Here is a 26,316-nt window from a genome sequence, read left to right on the forward strand (position 1 = left end):
GAATATCTGCAGTACCTTTGTCCTCTTCTGTGTCCTGCGAATGCGAGAAGCCAGCTGGATGGTGGAGAAGGTCTCCTGAAGGTTTACCAGTGAATCAGTGACCTGAGCGATCACAGCGGTGTGGCAGCTAGCATGACCCAAGGACTCTCTGAGGAGCATCGCCAGCTTACCGGCCCTGTGCAGAGACACTTTTTAGATGGTGGAAATGGGCAAACCTCTACTTTATGATGACGATAAGAGAACACTTAAGCTCACTGATAAACTCTGTGCGCCATCTGTTTATGATGTCTTGGAGTTTTTCTTACTTGCTGGAGGCGGTTTTATGTCCACTCAGTAGAGACACGACTATCGGGCCCAGGTCAGCATGAGGAGGTTTGTTTTTGTTGATGCCCCTCATTCCACTGCACACATCGATCATGGTCAACTTAGTGCAGCCACGTGAACCTGGAGATGAAAAATCAGAGGAGCGTGAAAGTGGGAAAAGAACAGGAGCTTTCGGTGAATTACAGAAGCAGTGATTGTTGGTAGTAACTATGGTGAATACTGTTATTCCAGAGGGACAAGCTGGCAGCTAAAAGTTTGATTCCAACCTTTCCCGATGGTGCTGCTTTCTGTCCGAGGAGGCTGGACGTGGAGAGTGAAGAACATTATGGAGCTGTGGGACAGGTAGGTGACAAAATCGTTGTGTCGACGGGCTGTGATGGCGGCATCCAGGAGGGAAGCCGCCCGCTCAGCCGTCGGGGCCTTCACTCGGTTGTGGTTCCGTAGCTGGAACAAGGAAAGAAGACAAACTCTTAGATGGAGTCATTTTCTTCATAAAATCTGCCCTTTGTTGCTTTTCAACATTGAATTTGCTTATTATGATTTGTCTTGTTTTGACAGAATGTTAAAAAAGACACGTTAATGTGGAAGCAGATGCAGGCGTCTTTATCCTACAGTCACTGCACTCAGAAATACTCCTTTCACTAACTGTGCCCCTTTGTGGCCGTTTTCAGTCTGTTTGTGATCATTTTAGGTGTTTTTGTCATCATTTTGCACTTTTTTGTAGCTATTTTGTGTGTCTGTCATCATTTTATGTCTTTATATGATACTTATCTGTCTTACTGAGTCGTTTTGTGTTTTTCTGTCGTCATTTTTTGTCATTTTGAGCATTTTTGTGGTCATGTTTTGTATTTTTGTGGTTGTTTTGTGTGTCTGTGCTAATTTTTTGGTCATTTTCAGACCATTTGACAGCATTTTAGATCTTTAGATCTTTTTGTGGTCATTTTTTGCATTTTGTGGGAGTCATGTTGTGTGTGTGTTTTTTTTTTTGTAAGTTCTTGTCCAAAAAGCCAGATTAAAATGACAATGATTCAGTTCTGAAAAACAAAAGTAGAAAACTTCCACAGGCAATGACTCTGCTTTATGCTCACAGAGTTCCTCTACTGTCTGTCACTATGAATAAATAAAGGTAATAAGAGATTTACACGACTTGGACAGACGTTTGCTCTGACTGAATCTGACTTTACAACACTACATGTAATGTCAAAGTACAAACTGAGGAAGGTCCATGACTGTTGGCAACAGTGATGGGACAAACATAAAGAAGAAGGAAGTGGGTGAAAGAAGCAGACATCTCCATGGTAAACATCTGGTTGATGGTAGTAGTTCTGACACACTTGGGACTCTATTTTGGCTTGTCCTTTTTCTTAAGAAAACGGTACAAAAATAGAGCTTCACGTCGACTTTATCTGTAGTGTTTAAGTTAAGAAAGTTTTCTTCGTCTCTGGAATGTAAAGCAGTTAAGAAAAACAGTATCTGCAGAATCTTAGTACAGACTTCTTAGGATTAGTGTCTCCATTCTTCCAGTCGGTGAAGCTTCCACTGATGAACAGAGAATGGCATACCTCCACTAACGACCTTCCAGCTGACAAACAGCAGTGTGAGGGATCATAATGTGATCAGATGTAATCTGTTATGCAGCCTAATAGGTTTCACTCACTACCAGCACCATCTCCTCATTATCCAGACCGTCTGTCTAAATAAAAATTAGCTCTGGAGCTTTTCCAGTAATGTGTGTGCACTGTCCAGTTTAACGCTGTGAAATAACACTCAGCTGTCTGTTCGTTTCCAGGTGGAGTCTCTGATTTATTACAGGATCAGCTGCCAAAAAGATGCCGCCACTCAGCAGTAAAAACTTGCCAGATTTAAGATTTAAGAGGTCTTGTTTATGTTTGCAAAGGTGGACTAGATCAGGGTGTCCAACATGAGGCCCGTGGTCCAAAAGCGGTCCTCCAGAGGGTCCAATCCGGTCCTCAGAGTGGAAAAATTACAGAGAAGACATTAACTGCAGATTGTAAATTAGTAAAACTATAAACTTAAAATCATTTCTAGACCATGACAAGTTGTTTGATCATAAAGTAAAATACTGGATTGTTCTTTGTTCTTTTGTTTTGTGTCTCATTTTTGTAATATTTTGTCTTGTTTTAGTTGTTTTATGTCTTTTTTGTCTGATTTTTTTTCTCATTTTGTCGTTTTGTTTCTCATTTTTGTCGTTTTCTGTTTCCTTTTTGTCTCGCTTATGTTTTTTGTCTTATTTTTGTCATTTTGTGTTTCCCTTTATTCATTTTTTTGTGTATCATTTGCGTCATTTTGTGTTTTTTTTGTCTCACTTGTGTTTTTCTTTTTGTCGTTGTGTTTATCGCTTTTGTCATTTTTTTGTCTTGTTTGTCATCTTTGTAATTCTTTGTCTCATTTTTGTCCACTTTTTGTGACTGTCACTTTTTGTCTTGTTTTTGTAGTTTTTTTTTTGGCTTTTTTGTGTCTGACTTTTGTCATTTTTATCATAAAGTAAAATCCTCCATGGTTCAGGTCCAGGTGACTAAATGTTGTGTTCCTTTGTAGACACTCTGTGATCTGGAAGCTGTAATGTGGAAATGATAAACTGAGGATGAATGTGGATGAAATAGAACTTATTTGTCTTTCAGGATGTTCATGATGTTTTGTTCAAAGGTAATTCCTTAAATGTGAACATTTGTTTTTGCACTAAAAAAAAGGAGAACATTTGGAGTTATTTATAGGTTATGATGCTGTGATTTTACTGGTCCACTGTATGAATTTAACCCCCCTCTGTCCTCCTACCTGCATCCCGTGGACCGGGTCCTCCTGGAGTCTAATCCGAGCCTTTGGGCTGTCCTGGATGCCGCCTGATGATGGGACGACCTCCCCCAGCAGGTCCCTCAGCGTGTCCTCCTCCCCACAGCACAGCTCTACGGCCGACACCGACACCGTCAGGTCGGTCCAGGTCTTCTCCCGGCGCCGCTCGATGCCGCTGTACAGCCAGGAGATGGCACAAGGAATCAGCCCGAGCTTCTGGATGTTCTCACTGCTGCCCACCATGCTGGACCAGGAGCCTGATGGAGGAGACGGAGCAGAGCAGAGACATGTATGTACCCTCCATCTGTAATATTATAAACACATGCTGCACACAGATCAGCAGTACCAATGCATGGGACCTATTTTAGCTCCAAAAACAGCCCAACATGGTAAACCAGACAGTGCAGTCATTCTGTGAAATGCTTTACGGTACAAAGTTGGGTCATTCCATCTCACATCATGTCTGCTTGTTCACGTCTCAACATTTTATACTGAAACTTAAAAGGATAATTATGAAATTGGAGCTTGATATTTCATTTTTTTATTTCTGAATTTCCCTTCAACCCACTTTTAGCATATTGTTTTTGCATATTAACATTTGAATGAAGATAAAAGCCCAGATTTTTTTTTTTTACAGTTTTTTCCTCGCTATGTCCTTTATTCTCAATCTGATATTATGGGTGAGTTGAAATGAAACAAATGAAGCTGTCATGAAAAAAAACATGATGATGCAGAAGTTAACTAGTGATAAGTCAAGAGTTCATCATGTAGAGCAGGATCTAAGGTGTTCCAGTAACATCTGTAGGACCTGCAGGTATTTGGCGTGGGAATATTTTTGTTGTGTTTTTACACCCGTAGTGGGTCAGGAGATAATAACCAGAAACATAAAGCAATTAGAAACAGCATATTTTAGTCATAATTGTCCCAAAAGATAAAAATAACACACTGCTCACAGACTGTCAGAAGCAATGGTTGAATGAATCATGTCTCACCGTGAACGTCAGAAAAACTGCCACTATATTTTTTATAATAAACAAAAACAAATGGCCTGTCCTAGCTTAGTTTACCTCCCAGTAGTAGCTTGCACTGCACATAGATATGATCATGTCATATAAATCGTAAACAGATATTTACAAAAGAAAACGTGTTTTCCACACACACGCACATAGATGTAGAAGAATGCTGAGGCAGGAACAAGACACGGACATAACCTGCCAGTAGAGCACAAATGAACGCCTCCATGGACCGCTGCCATGCTGTGTCTCCTACTGCCCTTCTGCCCCACATTCGTTTTGAGTTATGGGCCTGTTTTACCTTCTCTTGGTCTTATCCAAACTCTAATTGAATGAGGATAAGAGAATTGGTTTACTCCAATTAAAGGCCGAGCTGCCTGCCGTTATTCAGAGGGAATAGTATTCTGTGGAGGAGATTGATGTCCTCCTGGCTGTGGGCCACATGGAGTCTGTATCGGCCAGTAATTCAATCAGATTTACGGAGGATGGCGTCATGTGAAAAAGCAGCTCCAAGGAGACCCTGTCCTTAGTGTGTGTGTGTGTGTGTGTGTGTGTGTGTGTGTGTGTGTGTGTGTGTGCACCACAGGTCTATTAAAGCCCTCCACCAGCACTAAGTGCAGGGTTCCATCTCTCTAATAGCAACATATTACAGCCCACTTTGTTTACAGGCCCCTCTGAGCTCAGCGCTACAGCAACATAGAATAAAACATTTGGGTCTTTTTGTGCCGTATGTCGATATTTCAGGCAATAGGAAGCTTTTAGAAAAGCACACATGTTTTAAAATTGATGAATAGGCTTTTATTTGCAGAGTAACAGGTGAGAGATGAATGACGAAGGAGGAAGAGGATGAAACGGCAACACTTTACTGTCGCTACTGTACAAAAAAACAAAAAGCTGAGGAGATAAATGGAACAGGAGAGAAAGGAGATGTGGACTAAGACTGCTCCAAGGACAGAGAGAGAAAATGGAGTTTAAATGATAAAGAAAAAGGGTGAATGATGGCAGGATTGGGACAAAGGAGCGCCAGGAGGAGGAGGAGGAGGGGCCCTGAGCACAGATAAAAGAGCCCCATCCCATCCTGAGATCTGAACCTGTGGCCTCCTCCAGCGTCCCATTACTCACCCACATCAGCACATCCCAAAGCCAGGACGCATCCATCGCTGCCGCTGAGCACACAGCGGATGACGTCAGCCAGGACGCCTGCACCCACCTCGGCCTGGACGGACAGAACAAAGACAGCGAGCGTCTTATGATTCATCCCCAGAAGTGCATCCAGTCCATGGAAAGAGGCGAAGCAGCGGAGGGACATATGCTGATTCTGTACATTCCCTTGGGCTTTTACTGTAAGCAGAGCTCAGAGAAAAGTTGAATCTAATTGATGGACTGTGTAATCGCGGTGGCCGCTCAGCCCTATCAGTTTTCAGGTCATCAGACAGATAGAGAGTGAACAGATCATGTTTGGAAGCATGCAGATGGGCAAAATATGCACTTAATACATAAGAAAACACACAAAGCACCAGACTAATGCCACACATCACGTATCTGTCTGTAAAACACGTTCATTGAGACAGATTGGAATCAGAAGCACAAAGAAACATGTGAAATCATACTCGCCCTTTCATGCTCATCTATCTCATGATGTTAAGGTAACTATAACTATATATCTATACGAGAGATATTTTACTACATACCTTTTTACTACGTACCCAACAGACTAGCCATTTTTCACAGAAAAATAATTCACTATGCTGAATGTGTCTTTCAACAATTTGCTCCTCTATTTCTCTTGCTAAAATCTGATATATTTTCCTGTGAATCTCTCTAATTTGTTTCCATACTTCTGGCCGAATATTGCATGAATTTTTGTCCCATGACTGTTGGTCACAGTTGAGTCACTAATGTTGCACAGTGGAGCACAGAATTTTTAGATTTTTACAGAATCTCATGCAAAGAGTTTACTTTTGGCAAACTTTTAAAGGAGATTTGGGTCGTTTCTACAACAGAACACGTCACATGATGAGTTCAAGGACCACCAGAAAGGTGAAATTCTGTCAGTTCTTTATTTTACTGTTTGTAGCTCTGATAAATGGTGTAATTTTGGTGATTTTTTTAAGACAGCATGTCTCTCATACCCGCTGGCAGGTTTGGTGGTTCAGAGGGTTGAATTATGTTCAGAAGGAACCAAACCTGGCTTGACTCTTGGGGATAGGCAGCGTCAAAGCTGAAGGTCTTCAGGAGACTCTTGCTGTCCCTGCCTAGCGTCATGGTAGTGAACGGCTGGCTTCTGGTGACTGGTTCCATGATGGTGACTCTCTTCTTGGACGGGTCGATCCAGAGAACAGGTGGTTGGCCTTGGCCCTGCGACAGCATTGGGTTCACCCTCAGCACGACTTTGACCTGTCAACCAAAGGAAATGGAAAAGAGAACCATGCTGGCATTTATTTACAGTATATTAGAAACCAGTCAGGTTTATATTAGCTGTAGTTTGGTGCTAACAGGTGTTAGCATGGTCACATTTGAAAATACTGACCAAAGTGTCAGCATGTTAGCATCGTCACTGTGAGCTTGGTTGCATGCTGATGTTAGCATTTAGCTCAAAGCACCGGTGTAGCAAACACAGATTTACAGAGCTGGTGGTTGAGCGGCTTTAAATAAACGTGGATTTTTTTTGGGCTGTAAGATGAAACTTTGCTAAAGAACAAAAGAACCTGATGGATGTTGAGAGCAAATTCTTTGTTCAGATGAGAGCAAGACAGATTTGTTTAGTTCGGATGGTCCAGCTTGTTTGGTGTTAGCATGTCCAGGATGAGCACAGTGAACGTTTAGTCCTGACAGTGAAGCATCGAGATGTTGGACCACTTATGAGGTTTATAGATAGCACTGTGAATATCTGTGCTTGTACTAAAATACTGGCTGACAAGATGACTCAAAGTCTGTAGAAGATTGGTAAAAGAGGAACATTCCAGTATGATAATGTTCCAAAGCTTACCGCCAAAGAATAAAAAAAGTCAAACCCATGGACATTTAAGTGACTTTGCACAAGGGTATACTCACTTCTGGTGTGTGAATTATCTAAAGAAAAGTTGGTCAACTCTGTCCCGGTTAGAAAACATGCGCTCCTGTTCGTAGCATTCTGCTGGTATACCACTGCACCAGTCTGATGTAAAGTCCTTCAGTGGACGGCTCACTAAATGCCTTTTACAGGAGTTGTTGAAGGAAGATTGACCAGTACTTTTTTATTTAGTCGACTGTACATACTGTGCACATATACATTTTGGAAAAGGCCAAACGCTTTGAACCCCTCCCAGACACCGTGAGAAAAACTCCCTGACTTATTAAATGCATGTATGACTGTAGGTGCTGCACTCTTACTGAGCATCACGTATGTTACTGATCCGTGACCCCTTCATCTCAGAATGCCAGAAGCAAAAATGCAGCTTTAACTTTTGAAAATAAATCCCAGCAGCAAAAGGAAACTTATGAAAAAAAAATGAGTTTCAGAACGGCAAGGTACAAAAATACCCTCATATCAAATTCAGCAGGTTTTACCGCTCGCAGAGTCCTCGCATCCTGAAGTCTGTGAACACCGCGTCAAGTGAGAAAAGTTTGTGGTGTTACTTCTATTTATATGTTCATTTTTAAAGGCAGCTGTGTTTACCAGAACAGGAGGTTTATCTCTGGAGTCTGGCATCAAATATAACAAGCTAAAGAGCGTAGAAATAGTCCGACCTGTCTCTGAGCTCCTGCTGCTCAGCAGAGGGAGGCGGAGGAACTGTTTTATTCATTGTAGATGGTGACAAACAGGGAGAAAACCTCAGCAGAACAAAGTGGTGAGAGTCAAAAAGGATCGATGGTGAGCAAAGGATGCCGTTTCAAACAACTAACATCACTTCAACATTTAGGCGTCTGTCCTTTTGCTTCAAAGTCATCAATTGATTTGTTAACAGAAAACCTGAATGAGCCGACAGTCAGAAAGGAAAACGGCTCAAAAACGTTCATCATGTCTTCTTACGAATGCAGGAGTTTTAAGTTCTTTTGTTCAGAAGGTGAAAATAGAGACCTTATGTCTGAACAAAAGAACCTAAACTCCAGCAAGAAGAAAACTGCTGAATTGAAATCAGAACTTAATGTCTTTAGGCTGCAGCAGACCACATGACTACATGTACTCTGACATGTAGTCAGAGTACATGTAGTCATGTACACCTCCTGCTGCATTTCCGCATGTCGTGACATTAATTCCTTAATGCAGTTCTCCTCAGGAAGTCTGAGATTTAGAGGCTTTAAGGTCTTAAATTAGGTTAGATCCTGACTCTGACCACTGTTTAACACGCCTCGTAGGTCTTAGTCTGCAGAAAGACAACCTGTACCTCACAAAACACAATAATAAGGTTTATAAGCCAATTATGAAATCATTTCCATCCAGAATTTAGGTCTATAAGACTCTGAGCTTCACCATGACACCCAGTCGGCTGTGGTTTTCTTGAAAATGTGCAGCGCTGCAGTGCACCACGATGACATCATCCCTTATTGATTGAATTTAAAAACCTGAAAGCCATATTCCATCTGCCACATGATAACTTCCCAGAGTCTGTGAAGGATTTTTAACCCTCCTCTCCTCATAATTTTAATAGCTTACACTAGAAGTGGCTCCCTAACTCGACTGAACACGTGTCAAACTCTGTTTGTGAGGATTAAATTATTCACGAGACCCATTTATAAGCAGAGGAAATCCTCCTCCGTTCTCACACGCGTGCATATTTTTGCACACAGATGCAGACAGAGGAGAGCTGAGGCAGGTGTGGCTGGTGGTCGAGTCTGTCCAAGCCTTCATCTGTAACTCTAGACTAAACCCAAGAATCCATCTAGGAGACGAGGGGGGGGGCAGGCAACCATATTGATCCCCCTGCCTTCCCTCCCAGAGGAGACGAGGAGGAGGGAGGGGAGGACCAAGATGGAGACATTAGCACCACATTACAGTGTATCGTGAAGGAGGAGTGATATAAGATCTCCTCCAAATTGACTGATCTCTTTACTGAGCAGCATGGGTGGTAGAAACACTTCCAAGGTGGTGTTTGTGGAAAGGATGGTCATATGCTCTGTCTAACGTTCCAGTCCTGACTTATTCTGTGTAGTTTATATGTGCTGTTTTAAAAATACAGGCCTGAATCAGTACACCTTCCATCACTGAGGATCTGTCTTAATCAGTACCGCTTATGTCTAGCTTTATAGTGGATGATAGACTCAGTCCTCCTCAGCAAACACAATCTGTAGATTTCGAGAGAGATGTTTTTCCTTTTTTTAATCCATTTTTTAGCTGCTCTTTGCTGGAGGGCTTCTTTAGCTCTACCTTTCTCTTTAATACACTCCAAAGGTGGATTCTTCTCAGGTCACAGTTTCCACTTTTTTCTGGTTTGGGAATTTTTTGGCTGTCTGCTGTGGATCGTTATTGTGCCAGAATCTTCCTCCTTTGCCAAGAGTTGTCTCATCAGCCAGTATTTTTGGTTTATTCACAAGCATTCATAGTGCCATCTATAAATGTTAACTCCTTTTGCACTCATCCAGCCCCTAATCATCACACTTCTATCTTGGTGCTTCGCTGTTGGGACCATGCATTCACTGTGCTCATCCTGGCTAAGTTCCTACCAGACACGCTGGACTCCATCTGACCAAAGAATGAGCTCTAAACACTCATCAGGCTGCTTTTTTTTGGCCTTCAGCAAAGTTTCATTTTACGGTTTTGTGCTGAGGAGCAACCAAGGGTGTTATTCTTGGATGGCGTCCATGGAAGTTATCGTTATAAAATGTCCTTCACACTGTCTGAAAGTCTGATTTTCATTGAACACCCGTGTGCCAAGTCTGAAGGATTTGCCCGTCTGCTTTTTACAGACAGATCATGAAAGTCATTCCTCTATCTGTGGCATCGTTTTAGTAGTACTTTGACTCTTTCCGTACCTGCTGATTCCTGCTGCTACTGTGTTTTGATTTGTTTTTAGTTGGATCTTTCTGTAAGTTGCGGTCTTTTTATGACTGTGTTCATGCAGTTAGGCTAACTGGAAATCACAGATGGACTCACAGGATTCACTTTTGTTCCACTGAGTTCCTGCTTTAGGGCCTAAATTTTCGATGTAGACTTTTCTATGTATTTTTACTGACTTGTCAATTTAGAAATAATGTATTTATTGACAGGTGATGCCATTTTGAATCGTGTGATATTTAAGTAATATTGCTGAACAATTTGCTCTGGTCTTTGTGAAATGTTTTTCATCTGATATTACACAAAAACAGCTATTATTGGTGGAATGTTTTCTATAGTAATGTGGAGGGTCTGTGTGTAATGTAAAGCGTCCAGTAGAGACCCTATGTTATATGTCAGGAGTTAGAAACTGGCCAATAGTTGCTGCAATCTTAAATAAGTTGCACCACCAAACCAAACGCGTTCCACTGTGAAACGGAAAAACCAGCATGTTCATGTGAGAGAATGCGACGTCCACCTTGCCAACGTTGGGTGAGTCTTTGGTTCTGGTGGCAGCTTGAAGCAGGCAGGGGGGGACGGGTGGTGGGTTTTTCTGGATGATCTCCCTGAAGCAGGTGGAGAAGTGAGAGGGAGCTGGATCAGACGCCTGGCCCTTCTTCCTCAGTGTCAGGTTGAGCTTCTCGGCCGCCCTACAGGGAACAGGGAGATGGTATGTCATGCTACTGAAACCTACGGTGTAGCAGAATAGACCGTTTCTGTACAAAGACAGTTCATTTTTGTCAAACATAGACGGGTGACAAATGCAAGTAAGTGTCTTAGGAAGGTGTTGGACCACCATGTGCCCCCAGAACAGCTTCAGGCCTTGATGGCATTGATTGTCCAAGTCTCTGAGGATCTACTGAAGGGAAAGAACAACGTTGTTTCAAAAATATATTCCCTCATTTGGTGTTTGGATGAAGGTTTATCTAACACGTTGGTCCACTCGCTGGTCCAATGGATGTTCAGCTGAGGTGAGATCTGGTGGCTCTGAACATCCTAGTACTGGATTCACATCATTTCAGTGAAACTTCATGTTTCATGGATGGAGCCATTGTCTGTTGATTTGCGGTAACCCTTCCTCTAAGGGACATTTGGATCCAAACTTTTCCAGTAAAATACCCCCAACACCCAATCTCTGCATTATAGTCATCTAGGGTTCAGGTTTTTCCTTTCATTTGTCACACGTCTGTAGGAATGGACACGTACCTGGCCAGAAAGGACATGGCAGCAGTGTTGGCAATGTTGACCACTCTGGAGATGTGAGGGATCTTTGAGTTGGTCTGTACAGTCCCGGCATCACCACGGCTCAGAGCGGCATCATCTGCAGCCTGCCAGGGAGGGAAAGCTCATTACAAAAATCCAAATCTGTAATTGCACTCCAGCACCCACTCCATAAGGGGCTATTATCACGGGAATTACTGTGGGAGGAACACGGGGTGTGTGTAAGTAGGCCATCCACAGCGAGAGGACACTGGGCTAAGCAGACACCATTAGTCACATCACGGATGTAGCGAGCTGCGTTTGGAGTGTGAGGAACGGCTGGAAGGATGTAATGACTGCTGTCTGAGTTTAGAGTCTGACTCAAGAGCTGGAGGAGAGCAGCAAACACACTGCTGTGGATGCACGGAGACACACACACTGGAAAAAATGCCCCTCTCAAAACAAGAAAAAAAAACTCTTTTCAAGGAACTTGTACCTTGAAATATGTGGAAAAAAAATATACCAATAGAACAAGTGAAAAATAGCTTGGTAAGATTTCTGGTAATAACAGACGATATTTAGAATATTGAGATCTTAAAATTAGCTGGAAAAACCTATTTTAACCCTCCTGTTGTCCTTATTTATGAGCACCAAAAATGTTGTTTCCTTGTCTGAAAAAATCCAAAAATTCAGCAAAAAAATTCCCCAATTTTCTGAAAATGTACAAAACCTTCAGGAAGAAAATTCCAATAATTCCTTAAAAGTTTTATTTTTAAAAAATTGGCAAGAAAATTCTTGTAAATATTTCCAAAAAATGAGTAAAAATCTTCCCAAAAAAATCCTAAAAATATCTAAAGGGATTCCATATATATCAGTAAAACTTCTAATATTTTCTTTAAGAACATTCACATAAAATCAACCAAAATCCAGTGAATTTCGCTGGATTTTGGTTGATTTTTATGTGAATGTTCTTAAGAAACACTTTTAACATTTCTTTTTTCCACAAAAAATGTTGAAAATGTGGACATCAGAAGTTTCACTGTGAAAGTATTTTTTTTCCACATTTTCAAACTTTAAAACGGGTTAATTTGACCTGCAGGACGACACGACGGTTAAACTATATCCTTTACCAGGATTGTCAAGCTTAGATGCCTTAAAATAAGCCAGATATGCTAAAAATAATAGCAGTTTTTCACTCAAAAATAGATTTTTGCTTTTATGTACTCTCCTAATTTGAGATGTATTAAACCCATTTTGAGCTTTCTTCTAAAATACAACTTTAAGATGGACAGTCTTAAAAAAAAAGGCCATCTAACTGAAATCTCTCTTGTTAAGTGATTTTATGTGAAATCAAGTGGGATAATAGCCTAGCCGCGCTAGACAACCCACGGCAACGAATTTAATTCTCTGCCAGGGTCGACAACAAAAACGACAACAGTCGTTGAGCTCCATTAGCACCGACTCTGAATAATCTTTCTGTTAACATGTCTGTAATATACTTGAGCTTCACCCATTGACTGTATAAATAAGGCTTCACCAAACTACCGCATCCTCTGATTTCCGGCGCTCTAGGAGCCTATTCGTTGCGCTGATTGGTTGTATACCTACCCAATTGCTGCAGAGGGATTTGATAGACAACCTTTTAGCCCGCCTCCCTCCCTGTCGAGCGGCCCTAGACTCTTGCGTCTTCAGAATATGGGTCTAGCACGGCTAGGCTAGTGGGATGAGACATTTAGACTAAAAATAAGACAAGCAGACTTGGTAAGATGTTGAGTTTTTGCAGTGCATCGTCAGTCAAGCGCCCTTATGTAAGGATATTCCAACGCTTACGCAGCTCCAAAGTATGTGTTTGGTGCTCATTCATGACTCTGTGTGTGTGTGAGCTGTTCAGCGTGAGTCTTTTGCAGCTCAGCATGAAGTCACCGAGGCTCTCTGCAGACCTCGGAGCCCACATCTTTGCATTCGCTCTCAGGCTCCAGGCCTCAGCGGCGTCTCAGCCTCGTTCTTAAGGCGAAACAACAACGTCAAGTCGGTTTTCTTTAATAGCATCCAACCATAAAGTGCCAATTAGTGCCAGAGGAGATGTGCAGTAGAAGGTAATCCGGATGATGTTTACATCCTTCCCTGCCTCTTATGTTCTCTTCTTTGTGACTCATATCTTCTGTAATAACCTTTATTTTCTCTCTGTTTGCGCTCATATGCTCCTTCATTCTCGTTTTCCCATCCTTTCCCCACCCTCCATCCTTTCCTCCTGCTTCCCATCTGCACACATAATTCCCTTCTCGCTTCTCCCTTCTCCTCACTCCTTCTCGCGCTTGTCTTTATTTCACCTCGGCCACATTAAACCCGTATTGATCTGCTCTCAAACTGGACCCGCCTGGCTCATTTCTTATACAGTCTTGAGCCACACAGGATGGTTTCATTTGAATAAGATGCTGGATTGTTGCTGTAACATTAAATGAGGCAAATCGATTATCAGTAATAGCTACAATAAGGGCAAGAATCTCTCCAGACTCTTTCAGTCCAGTTGAGCGTTCATTAAGCCCCACCCGGCTCACTTCAGCCCTGATCATGCTCTCTTGTGGACACCGTGGACACACAGCTATTACTCTGCTTCATAGTGGTAAAAAAACAGGATAATTCTTAGTATGTTTTTAGACAATGTGTGCTTGATTTCAGAAAAAAGCAGTTGGCAGTTAGATTTGAATCCATGTTTAAAATCTGAATCCTGTTAAAAGGTTGTTAAATAGATGGAGGATGGCTGCAAGTGGTGGAAAACTGCTTAGTACTTTTGTGCAAGTTCTATGTTTTAACTTTGCTCAGTAAATCTACTCTCTTCTACGGTGTTCTTCTTTACTAGCACAGTTTAGAGGCAAATATTCTACTTTTTTATCCACTATATTTATTTAAAAGTTAAAATTACTGGTTGCTTTCCAAAATATGATCAATAAATAAATCACGGTGTAGCATTACACATTAAAATCAAACATTATTGACCCTTAAGGGGAAATGCATGAGCTACTAAGTAGATTAATCACTTTTAAAATATACATTTTACTGAAATAAACAATTCTGAACAAAGAGTACTTGCTAATATTTTAGTACTTTAACTGACATGTAAATATAAATGCATGACTTTTTGCTTGTAATAGAGTACTTTTACCGAAGTACAACATCTCTGTGGGCTTCATACATGATATAATAATAAAAAACTGAGAGTGAAGCTGCACATCTCAGGCAAAAACCAACGGAATGATGATGTAGGGAACATGGAAGCATTGCCATTACTTTTTAATGTCATCCTGGTGTTCAATATGTAAGATTAAGATGCTAGTTCAGTTTATTGCTGACATTACTGGACAGTGGAAAAGCTTTTAAGATGAAGACAAACTTTAACGAATGTGTTTGTCAAGCACAGCAGTATAATGGACTTATCTAAATGTAAACTTGCCCCAAATTCAATACAAAGTGGGACTAATTCTTCTTTTTTAGGTTTTAGGAGGACATACTGAAGTTTCACGCTTATATTAGTGCAGAAGCTAACACACCTACACTGTAAAAAGTGCTTGTAAATTTTAATATGAAAACTATCAAACTAAAAGGGTAAAAATCTGTAAACTCTAAAACAGTTTGATCCAGTTTACATAACACTGAATCACCATAAATAAGTTAATCAGGAGAAACCTGTAAAAAAATGTACTACTCTTGCACAGTTATTTAATATGTGTATAACATTCATATACGGTAATTTTTGCATTAATTTCTCGAGTTTTCACAGTTAAATATATAAACTGGTTCCGGAAACATATCACAATATTTATAACAAGTAACATTTCTGCATTTATTTGACGTAAAAATACAGTTTGTCCCAGTAAAATCTGCACCTTTGTATTAATAACAGACATATTGTTTATTATTTATGATAGGAATAACTGTATGTCATCGCTAAAAATACACATGTTAAATGTTAAAGCCACTAACTTTTGTGCTGATTATGGAAAAATGCTGCAATATTTATTACAAGTCACACCACTTCTATTTTATATGATATTTTCATATAAATCTTCAAGAAAACAAACATTTTTTAAAGGTTGAAACTTTTTTTTACAGTAAGCACATTTTTAAACTGTAAAATCAACAGTATTAATACTTTTATTTACCATTAAAGAACAACTTTTTAATGTAATTTTCTGGTAGCGTTCTGGTGACCACAGCTGCCATAATTTTACCATTAAAAATAACAATTTTATTTTTTACAGTGTACACTAGACCACCTGTACACATCTTAACCCTCCTGTTGTCCCCATTTACGGCCAACAACAAACACTGTTCCTTTAAAAAAATCCAAAAATTCTGCAAAAAAATTCACAAATTCATTTTAAAAAATTGCAAAATCTTCAGGAAGAAAATTTTCCTTCAAAAAATTAATAAAAATCTTCCAAAAAAATCCTAAAAATACCTAAAGTGATTACATATAGTATATCAGTAAAACTTATAATATTTTCTTTAAGGACATTCAGAAAAAATCAACCAAAATCCAGCGAAATTCGCTGGATTTTGGTTGATTTTTTTTCAGAATGTCCTTAAAGAAACATTTTTTTTAACATTTCTTTTTTTTCCACCAAAAAATGTTCAAAAAATTCCCAAAAATGTTGAAACTGTGGAAGCTTTCACTGTGAAAACATATTTTTTCCCCACATTTTTTAACTTTAAAATGGGTCAGTTTGACCTGAAGGATGACAGGAGGGTTAATTCAGTGGAGAAGATTGACAAAGACGCCTTACCCAGCTCCACCTGCTCAGGTATGATCTGAACATCACTGTTTGAGCAGCTATTTAGCAAAAAGAAAGCTGTGATGTCTCTGAAGACCATCAGGCAGCCTCATCTACAAAAAATAACTGCATCAAAGGAAGGATTTTTTGGATTCTCCTTTTGTCCGTGATGATTTTGAGTAAAAATCCCCCCAAAACTGAGCTATCGTCGTCTCTTAAAAGACCTGAAACTGTCCCGTCCCTTTGTTCAGGTTCGGCTGCACCCTTTTTAACTGCAGAGAGGTGGACTCTAACTGGAGTGGCTTCCATCACCGTAATGCACGTTTCACCAGCCACAATGTCAAACATGGCCGCCCCCCCTATTGATCACAAGTGCTTTTTGACTGTCTGCCTTTTATGACGGGCTAAATCATGACCCAATTCCATTCCATTAGCAGAAGTACTTTTAAACAGCACGCCCAGCCAAGGAATGGAAATAGGCTCTGATTAGGCTCCATGAATCATCGGCTCGCTGACATGTGCGCCCATAAAGACATACGCTACCCATAAGGCTCATTAAACGGGGGATGCACACCGAGGGATGCTCTATGTGTGATTTAATGCTCAGAGAAGGCTTTTACCTGATGGTATGTGGTGACACCATCAGCTCTGGACACCAGCTGCTGTTGCTCCTCCACCCATCGATCCATGTTGGGGTTTAGGGGCTTGGGACCCCTCCGTCTGAGGGTCTGGGGGGTCCTCTGAGGCGTCCTGGGGCTTCCGGGATTGTGAGGACTACAGGTTTGACTGTGCGGTTGGTGCAGAGCCTCCCTGGAAGCCCTGTCTCCATAGTTTGTCTCAGTTTGTCCCCACAGCGAGGCAGCAGCTTCAAAAGGAGGCTTAGCTAAAGACTGACCCCTGTTCAGAGCCAGATGGACGGCTTCCTGTTTGAGCTGGTTCAGGTTCGTACCGCAGGATCCACACTCGCCCTGCTCACGGTCTCTTTCCCTGGACTCTGCAATGGACCGACTGTGGACACGAAGGTTGTCATGAAGAAAAGCTGACAGATCACTGGAGTCCTGCAGAAAATGAGAAAATGATGGAAGACACCGGCTGTGTTAGACACTAAAAAACGGACTTTTTCTGTTTCTGTAAACCAGGAGAGTCAGACTCATTTCAGTTCAGGTTCCACATCCAGTCCAGTCTGATCTCCAGTGGACCGGACCAGTAAAACCATCACAGCATGATAACCTGTAAATAACCACAACTCCTAATGGTTCCTTTGTTTTAGAGCAAAAACGTCTGAAAATGTTCACATTGAAGGAATTATCTTTTTATAAAACATCACGAACAACTTCAAATTTCTTGAGAAAAATAAATTCAGTTTCATCCACATTCATCCTCAGTTTATCATTTCCACATTACAACTTCCAGATCACAGAGTGTCTACAAAGAAACACAACATTTAGTCACCTGGACCTGAACCATGGAGGATTTTACTGTATGATCAAAAGGACAAATCAGACAAAAAAAGACAAAAAACAACAAAACAAGACCAAATTTACAAAAATGAGACACAAAACAGCAAAAAAGAGAAAAAAAATTGACAAAAACAACACATAAATGAGAAACAAGACAAAAAATGGCAAAAGCGAGAAACAAAACGACAAAAATAAGACAGAAAACAAGCGAGATAGAAAAGAAAAAAATGACAAATATGAGAAATGACAAAAAAGACAACAAAACAACAAAAAACAAGACAAAATATAAAAATGAGGCATAAAATGACAAAAAATGGGATAAAAAGGAACAAAGCGACAAAGAAAATGAAGAAAAAGCACAAGCGAGACAAAAATACAAAACGACAAAAATGATTCACAAAATAACGAATAAAGCAAAAAATGAAATGACAAAAATCTGGCAAAAAAACATAAGCAAGACAAAAAGGAGAAACAAAAGGACAAAAAAAGACAAAAAATGAAAACAAGACAAAATGTGACAAAAATGAGACAAAACGGCAAAAGAACAATCTGTTATTTTACTTTCTGATCTAAACAACTTGTCAGGGTCTAGAAATGATTTTAAATTTATAGTTTTACTAATTTACAATCTGCAGTTAATGTCTTCTCTGTAATTTTTACACTTTGAGGGCCGGATTGGACCCTCTGGAGGACCACTTTTGGACCACGGGCCTCATGTTGGACACCCCTGCTGTAGATGATGAATTTCCTCCTAACATCACGGATCCAACATAAGTTTCCATTGAAGACATAATAACGAAGCTAATCTGCTTTGTTTCATCTCTGGCCTGAGAATTACATGAACGCTCGCTGTTCCTCCCCACCGATCCATCCCATATGCTCAGTGAACAGTCTTAGCACTTAGCGGAGTAATCAAGGAGTCAGTTTTATTGATTAATGCCAGCCCTAGGATCTATAAAAGTGCAGTGAAAGAAGAAATGCATTCGCTGCACGTTTAGAATGGACGGAACACGTCATAAATCTCAGCGCCACTTATCGAAGAACAACGTGGAATCATTGAAAAATTATTAAATGTTCATTTTTTTTATCAGTAACGTGCTGTAAAACATTAACAGGAGGTGAATGTTCTGTCTTTGAGGGCTGCACTCAGAGTAGAATCCTGTCATTTGTCAAAATCTGATTCCATTTAGAAAACGTTATAATCACACGACTTAAAAAGAGATTTTTGACATCTGAGTTCCCAGTCTGGACCTCGACTGTCAAACATAACTAAATGGAATCCGACATCAAGCTGTCGTCTTGCTTTTTATCCTGACAGCAACGCTCCAGAGTCATGTACCGACATCCAGCATCTCCTCCTCCTGCCTTTTCCAATCCATCCTGTCGGCTTCCAGCAAACTGTCCTGACCCACGTTCCCCTTCAGGAGCTTTATACGAGCTCTCAGCTATAAAGCAAAGTCCTTCAGACTGCAAAGAAGCTGAAGCAGCAGCTGCTAAATGCACCTCTTTCATAGAACAATACTAAAGAGTCATAAAGATCCCTGATATTCTACACCAGGGGAGTTCAAGATTCACATTCAGCCAGGTCTGATGTCCAGTGACCAGTAAAACCACAGCAAAATAACCTCTAAATAACCACAACTCAAACAAACAAAGCAACACAAAATATGAGACAAACAACAAGTCAGACAAAAACAAGACAGAAAAACAACAAAAACAAGACAAAATATTACATAAATAAGACAAAAAAGACAAAGAAATGAGAGAAATGAAACCAAACAAAAAAGAGACAAAAAATTTGACAAAAAAGTTACAGAGCGACAAAAAAATGGACAAACAACAAAAAGGGACAAAAAATACACAAATGACAGAAACAAGACCAAAAATGACAAAAGTGAGAAACAAAACAGACAAAAAGAAAGAAGACCAAAAAGTAGACAAACAGCACAAGCAAGACACAAAAACACAAAACGACCCAAATGATACACAAAACAGTAATTATGGCAAAACAAAAACGAGAAAAACAACACAAGAAATGACAAAAATATGAGACAAATGACAAAAGTCAGACAAAAAAACAAGACAAAAGATTACAAAAATGAGACACAAAATGACAAAAGAATGATGAGCAGTCTAGTATTTTACCTATATGTAATTATATCTAATTTATAGTTTTACTAATTTACAATCTGCAGTTAATGTCTTCTCTGTAATTTTTCCACTTTGAGGGCCGGATTGGACCCTCTGGAGGACCACTTTTGGACCACGGGCCTCATGTTGGACACCCCTGCTCTATACAAAAAAGTCAAACTAAACAAATTCTATGTCCTTCAGTTTCAGGTTGATTCCAGTTCATGAAGAAAATCAATGACGGATAAGAAATGTGCTCTAGAAGCCAGACAACAGGCCATCTTAAAAACATGATATCACTGAGCTTTTTCAGAAATCTTCTTCGCTTTGGGTCGATAGACCTGCAAAGAGCACGCTGGTTTATCAGATTTCTACTGACCACAGATACCATCTCCCTGCTGCTCCCGCTGTGGTCTCCTCTCTAAAAACACCGTGTGTCACATCCCACCTAAAGAGGACAAAAATACATAGCCTTCCCTCCATACAGAGCACCGTTAGAGATGACACGGGGATGTCACCATGAAATATTCATGCCCATTTAGAACCACTCGCACAGGAATGTCACTTGGTTCACTTTGTCAATGGGAGTGATGGATGCTGGCGGTGATGAACGTCTGGATGTGGATCCCACTAAAAGGAGGCACTGATGTGGCCGCATGAGCATTAAAACACTTGTTAACAGGCTGGAACGTGCAGCGCTCATCAGAAAAGGCTTAAGAAGTGTCTCTACTGTTAACAAAGCCTGCTCTTTATTCTACTGATGGAACGACTGATTTCTGACATTTTATTGGATGTTTAGCCTGTTAAATGTAAGAAAACATTACAATTTTACATAAACTTTTGCACAGTCCAAGTTAAAATACTCACATTTTTCCCACAAATATCCTCTCAGTCATAGAAGACAAACCAGCAAGTTAACACATTTCTGGAACCAAAGGTGAGCATTTTTGCTTTTAAAAAACTACTTAAATGGTTCATTTTTTTGTATATTTCATATTGCTTTGTATCTGATGTGCTCAAACGTTTAAAGTGTGCAACTCATATATATAATGGTTTCTTAGCGTTTTCGTTGGATTTATTGAATGTTTAGCCTGTTAAATGTCAGAAAACAGTAAATATTTTGAATGATTCTGCACAGCCCAAGTTTAAATCATCACACTGCCTTTTTTGTCATCACTAAAATTACAAATTTTGCTGATTTTCAGTCACAGAAATCGAGCAAAACCAGCAAATCACATTTTTCAACCAAAAATGAGCATTTCTGCTTAAACAATTACCGAAATGGTTTCCCCTTTTTATATTTTACATTTCTGCATATCCTGTAAGCTGATATATGTTCATATGAGGGAAAAACGGGAGATTATTTTTCCTTTTTGACGTTTTACACGCACAGCTCTGACCCTATACCACCACCTGCTGAGGATGTCTGAAATTAGATCGTTTTTTTCAATTATATTTGCTTTATTTTGCTCTAAAAGCACATCACAATAAGTTTGTTTGTTTGTTTGCTGTTGTTGTTTTGGTGCATTAAGGCCCAGAACCCCGCTGCTCGGGGCATTTCTGGCTCTCCATCCCTGCTCTTCCTCCATCCTCTGAGGACTGACCTTGCAGGAGAAGTGATGGTGAACAGCCAGACTCAGCGCCTGTTTCTTCAGACCAACCAGGGTGGCAGAGCACTTCTCACAGCACGCAGCTTTCCGTTCAGACCTCCCGAAGCCCGGATTCACCGACAGGGAGCTCCTGCACAAAGTCCCGCCGCCGAACGACGTCCTGATGCGGTCCCCCACGGCTCCGGGCAGCGACTTGTAGGACGGGACGTCGTGCGCTCTTTGGCACATCCTCGGGTCGCTCCTGGAGCCCTCCGGACTGGGACGCTCCTTCTCTTTTGCAGAAAAACTGACTTTCTCACAGCGATGCTGCACTTCTGAGCTCTGAGGAGTAAATGATGATGATGAGGAGGATGCATGTGGGCTTTGGCAGATATCAATCCACAACCACACCCAGACGATTTTTTTTAAAGCTGTGCAACAAGATCACTCTTCCATGCAACTCTGTTTCATCTTTTCAACCCAAACTCGCCACAATGATGGATAAATGTGACTCACCCAGAGCGAGGAGGCAGCAAATCTCTCTCCTCTTCCAGTCAGAGATGACATGACAACTTGTAAATATTTAAAAAGATATCCGAACAAAGGCAGGAGGCATCTTTCATTAATTTCACCAAAGCTCCCGGGATGAAAAGCAGAACTCCTTCACTCATGGTAGGTTTAGATGAAGAATAGAACGAAGTGAGAAGCTGGAGGCTGTAAATGTGAGCGGAGGAGAGAAGACTGGAGGAGCACTGAGGAGCAACTCTTCATAAAAGCGCTCTGGTTTTTATCAGGACCTCCTCAGGGAGGCAGTAGGGAGCAGCTGGCAGAAAGAAAAGGGTTGAGGTAAAATTCTCAACATGATTCATCAACAATCCATGTTCCTACTGTTCCTCAGATGTCACTGCAGCAGAACAGAAAGCTGCTGGTGTGGAGACAAATGCCTTCAATAAAACCAGAAAACATCGTGATAAGATCTACTTTATTCATCCTGGAGGAAAATGATCTTGCCAGAGTACAACAATAAACAAAGGTGAGTGGAGTAAAATAGAAATAACAAAGAATATAAAGTACAAGATGTAAACTGCAGACTAATAAAAAGAACCAGATTAACAGAAAATCAACTGAAAGTAAGAGGAAACAGTGATCTAATACTCAGTATCAATACTTTTTAAATATTTTCCAGGTCACTTTGATAGTATCCACGTGGGAACTGCTATAAGGAAGATTTTTTTAATAAGACAAATTCTTTTGTTTGATATTGCTCATAAAAGTAAATAACAAACTGCAATAAGATAAGGAGCAATAGTTTACTGAAAATGACAATAAAGAAGCTAAAATAAGACTAATTGAACACACTGAAGTGGTTTTGGATCTTGTTCCACTACAGTTCAGACGCAGAAAAGCAATAAAGGGTTCCCTTTTCTTTGCATTGAATAAAGGATTCACAAATTTGACACTGTGCTTGAAGAGTCTTCAACCTGTCCTGATACAATCCAGTCCAGATTTGACGAGTTTTAAAACTAGACTACATCTAAAAACAGTAGGAGTGTGACGATGTCATCAGTGATGTGGAGACTAAAGTTTCCGTTTCACCCACAGCGAGCTTTAGAACACCCAGGTCAAACTGATGTTTGAAATACTGACCGACAGCTCAGATTTAACTGTCTGTAGTTCTGTTTTGATGGATGTTAAATTTTCACTCAAAGCCTCCAGGAGCTGGGTCTTTAAAATAACCGCCGTCTGGTTACAGAGTGAAAGCAGCAGTTCCTCCTTTAAGTCAGAGATTGCAGCATCTGAGGGCCTCTTCAACAGAAGACGTAGTTGATGAAGGCGTTCTGGAGCAGAAAGACCACGACCAAGCAGCCTGGAGATCTTAGGCAGCGTCTCCCTCAGGTGGGTGTCACAGAAGGATACACTCTGAGATGGGTCTGGAGAAAGTCTTATTGAATAAATAAATGAAGTTAAAATAAGACTTTCTCCAGACCCATCTCAGAGTGTATCCTTCCGTTGTCTCCAGGAGGTCAGATATTAACATGTTCTGTCAATAAGTTATTGTTGCATTTCATAATAATGCCGGCGGGGACTGTACTGTAACTGTCACTCATTTGTTTGAACCGCTAGGCCTCTTGGGGGCATAACTGTCTCAGGTATCGTTTATTGCAGTCAGTGGCCACATGATGGCGCTGCCTCGGCCAATGACCGGCTCGACAGGAAGCGCTAACAGCTTCATTAGCGTGACAATGCTAGCCTCTTTTCACCTTCTGCCGGTTTGTTCGTAACCCTCCGAGTGGCAAAATCAGTGAGTAGAGATGCTGAGGATATTGTTGGAATGTACATTTATAGTCGCCATGATATATCTGCAGTGTTGTGAGGGTCAGTCTGTTATTACGTTTACAATAATAGTCGTGGTTTCAGGCTTTGGGGTAGCTTCAGGGTAGTTTAGCTTTGATTCAACTTTCGTACCTTATTGCTTACCAGTCACCTGCAGCTGTTTTCTGATCTAAATTAATCCATACTTACCTGTAATACTGATGTGTTTGAAGTCTTAAGCAGTTTGTACTGTTATTGACCCACGTATTCTGTATGTTTATTTCAGTTTCACACTTCTCTGTATTAAAATCCGTTCACCACACTGGCCTGTTCCTTGGAGGATGCGGTACAGAGGAGAGTTTAGCTGTGAATCCCAGTATAGGACAGGAGTCACACTGGGTGTAACAGTACAATGAATATCACACATTTACGTTGGAAATAAATGTCCTTTAATTAGACATTGTCATGCAGAAGTTGCATTTCCCTTTAATGATGTTCAGATCTTTGCTGAGTGTTTTGTTGATGTTGGTTTCTAAATGTTTTCTGACACTCGGCCCCAAACATTAAAACCTTCTACGGCTCACAAGCTGCAACAATTCACACATTACCAACTATCTTTGTGACTAAACTAAGATAAAAAGTGAAAAACTGTTCACCTGTGGATTCATTAGAAATCCTGAACAAACTTTGATTCTCTTCATTGAACAGTAAAGTTTGTGGAGATCAGAAGGTAACATTAGTTTGATCGATGCCTTCAACTACTAGTAGACTTTATCTGGAAAGCAGTTTTCTGAAATGAGTTCTTAGTAAATCTGTCCACAGTCAAACCAAGAACACAGAAAGAGGAAATGTTTGAAGAAACAACTTGTTTTCATTTCAGACTAGAAAACGCTTAAAGACCTTTATCTGTTTTTGCTCTTTTTCATCGTTTTATCGTCTCTTCTGTTTAATTTGATCTTCTAAAGTCTAACTGGTGTCTTTTCAAATGTTTTGTCTTTAGTTTGATTCTTCTTAAATGTTAAGTTTGCTCTTTTCTCACCTTTTATTCTTTTCTAGTGTCTGATTTGATTTAAAAATGTTTTGTCTTGTTAATGTTTAATTGTTGTTTTTTCAAATGTTTTATTGGCTTGTTTGAAAAATTTCCTTTTCTTTCCCAATGTTTAATTTTTTACATGTTTTATCACCTTTTAATATTTAATTTTCTTTTTAAATGCTTCATTGTATTTTCTGTTTAATTCCTATTTAAAGTCTTATTCTTTCAGATTTAATTTTCTAATTGAACATTTAATTATTTAACTAAATGTTTAATATTCTTAATTGTATTTTTAAATATTTAATTGTCTAAAATAATTCATCTTTAATGTTAAATATTTTTGCTTTAAAAAATCATGTTTAATTTCATAATTACTCCACCTTAGGGGTAGAATAAGTCAGGTGGTCCAAAACTCAACTTATTTAGCGCTGACAAAGTTAGAAAAAGGGGGGGGCACTTCTTCTGCAACTTGATGGCAACACCTTTGACCAATCACACTTGAAGCACTTTTTGCACCAAGTAAAGGTTTTTCCTTATGTCTGAATTCTTGCTTGTGTTGTACGTCACTTTGGACAAAAGCGTCTGCTAAATGAAACTGTAGAACTGTTTTGTATCTTCTATTTAATTAACTAATTCAATATTTTGTCTGTTTAATGTAATTTCATTGTATTTAATGTTTTTTTCATTTACTTGCTTTAAGATGTAGTTTATTTCTTTAATCTTTTTTCCGTCAAGATTTTGACCCCAACCTTAAAAATGAAACAAACCCTTAAATCACAATAAAAATACTTCTGTTGTCACAATCATGAGTTAGTCAGTTGTTCAGTTTAACTTTGTTTAGCACCTTTCACACAGATGACAAAACTACACAAGGAAAGAGAAAAACTATGATTAAAACTCAGAAACATATTTAAAAAATATATTAAACATGGTAATAAAATGTGTTCAGGGGATGGAGGGAGTTTATTGAAGTCTTCTTGGGCTCACACAGTAAATCATTTAAAATAGAAACTTGATATTCAGTCTAAGGAAACTGCAGAGCGACAGAAGAACCAACAATATCTCCTGTTTTCTCCTTTAATGAGTCGACTCTTCTGGTGCTTTCAGACCAAACAACTACAGACTCTTCACAACCTGCTCAAACTCTTGGTACAGGACCTCACCACACGGGTCAACAAGGTTTCCTTCTCATTTCTACTCTGAAGCTCACCTTCTCCTGCTCAAACTGCTGACAAATGTTTGTGCTGCTCTAAAGTCTGGTCTCCAGAACTTCCTAAAAACTCTTAAAGTCTCTTCTGCTGCAGGTTGCTTTGTAGAACTGTTCCAGAAAACCTCACTAAACCACATGGAGGGGCCTCAAGATAGCCGTCCAAATGAAACCGTACAAAAACCAAACTAGCACAACCCAACCGCTAAAGTCTCCTGCAGCCTACCAGAGAAGCTCTTTAAACAGAGAATCAGGACAGGAACTCTGACCTTCTGGACAACCAACGTTGGTTCACAAACAACCAAAAACCTCTAAAGACTCACTACAGCCAAGATAAAGACACAACTCAGCTGCACCAAATCCACTAATCACTGCACACATTAGCACCATGTGCTAACTGTGGCTAAAGAACCACATTTACCAAGACAACTATCCAGTACAAAGCCCTAAA

At 40.0% G+C, this 26,316-nt stretch overlaps 1 protein-coding gene and 1 long non-coding RNA gene across 5 annotated transcripts in view; one reads left to right on the forward strand and one right to left on the reverse strand.

Moving 5' to 3' along the window:
• kif26bb (kinesin family member 26Bb) overlaps positions 1 to 21,947 on the reverse strand; it is a 35,765-nt gene extending 13,818 nt beyond the window's left edge. For all 3 annotated transcript variants that reach the window (XM_022204853.2, XM_022204852.2, XM_022204854.2), the window contains exons 1-11: positions 21,829 to 21,947; positions 21,328 to 21,654; positions 16,754 to 17,191; positions 11,368 to 11,489; positions 10,640 to 10,811; positions 6,336 to 6,545; positions 5,271 to 5,364; positions 3,121 to 3,392; positions 591 to 768; positions 306 to 444; positions 16 to 175 (exon numbers count right to left, since the gene is read on the reverse strand). In XM_022204853.2, the coding sequence (XP_022060545.2) occupies positions 16 to 175; positions 306 to 444; positions 591 to 768; positions 3,121 to 3,392; positions 5,271 to 5,364; positions 6,336 to 6,545; positions 10,640 to 10,811; positions 11,368 to 11,489; positions 16,754 to 17,191; positions 21,328 to 21,654; positions 21,829 to 21,879 (2,163 nt within the window). In that variant the 5' untranslated portion in view covers positions 21,880 to 21,947. The remainder of the gene's footprint in view (positions 1 to 15; positions 176 to 305; positions 445 to 590; positions 769 to 3,120; positions 3,393 to 5,270; positions 5,365 to 6,335; positions 6,546 to 10,639; positions 10,812 to 11,367; positions 11,490 to 16,753; positions 17,192 to 21,327; positions 21,655 to 21,828) is intronic.
• Positions 21,948 to 22,023: 76 nt separating this feature from the next.
• Positions 22,024 to 25,925, forward strand: LOC127530261 (uncharacterized). Of its 2 annotated transcripts, none has more exons than XR_007936719.1 (3): positions 22,024 to 22,345; positions 23,066 to 23,208; positions 25,766 to 25,925. It is a non-coding gene; the product is annotated as an uncharacterized LOC127530261 (long non-coding RNA). The 2 variants fall into 2 exon arrangements; XR_007936718.1 differs by lacking the exon at positions 25,766 to 25,925 and adding an exon at positions 23,912 to 25,467.
• The last annotated feature ends 391 nt before the right edge of the window (positions 25,926 to 26,316 follow it).

The sequence above is a fragment of the Acanthochromis polyacanthus genome, chromosome 16 (assembly GCF_021347895.1).
Source record: "Acanthochromis polyacanthus isolate Apoly-LR-REF ecotype Palm Island chromosome 16, KAUST_Apoly_ChrSc, whole genome shotgun sequence".
NCBI classification, from domain to species: Eukaryota; Metazoa; Chordata; class Actinopteri; family Pomacentridae; genus Acanthochromis; species Acanthochromis polyacanthus.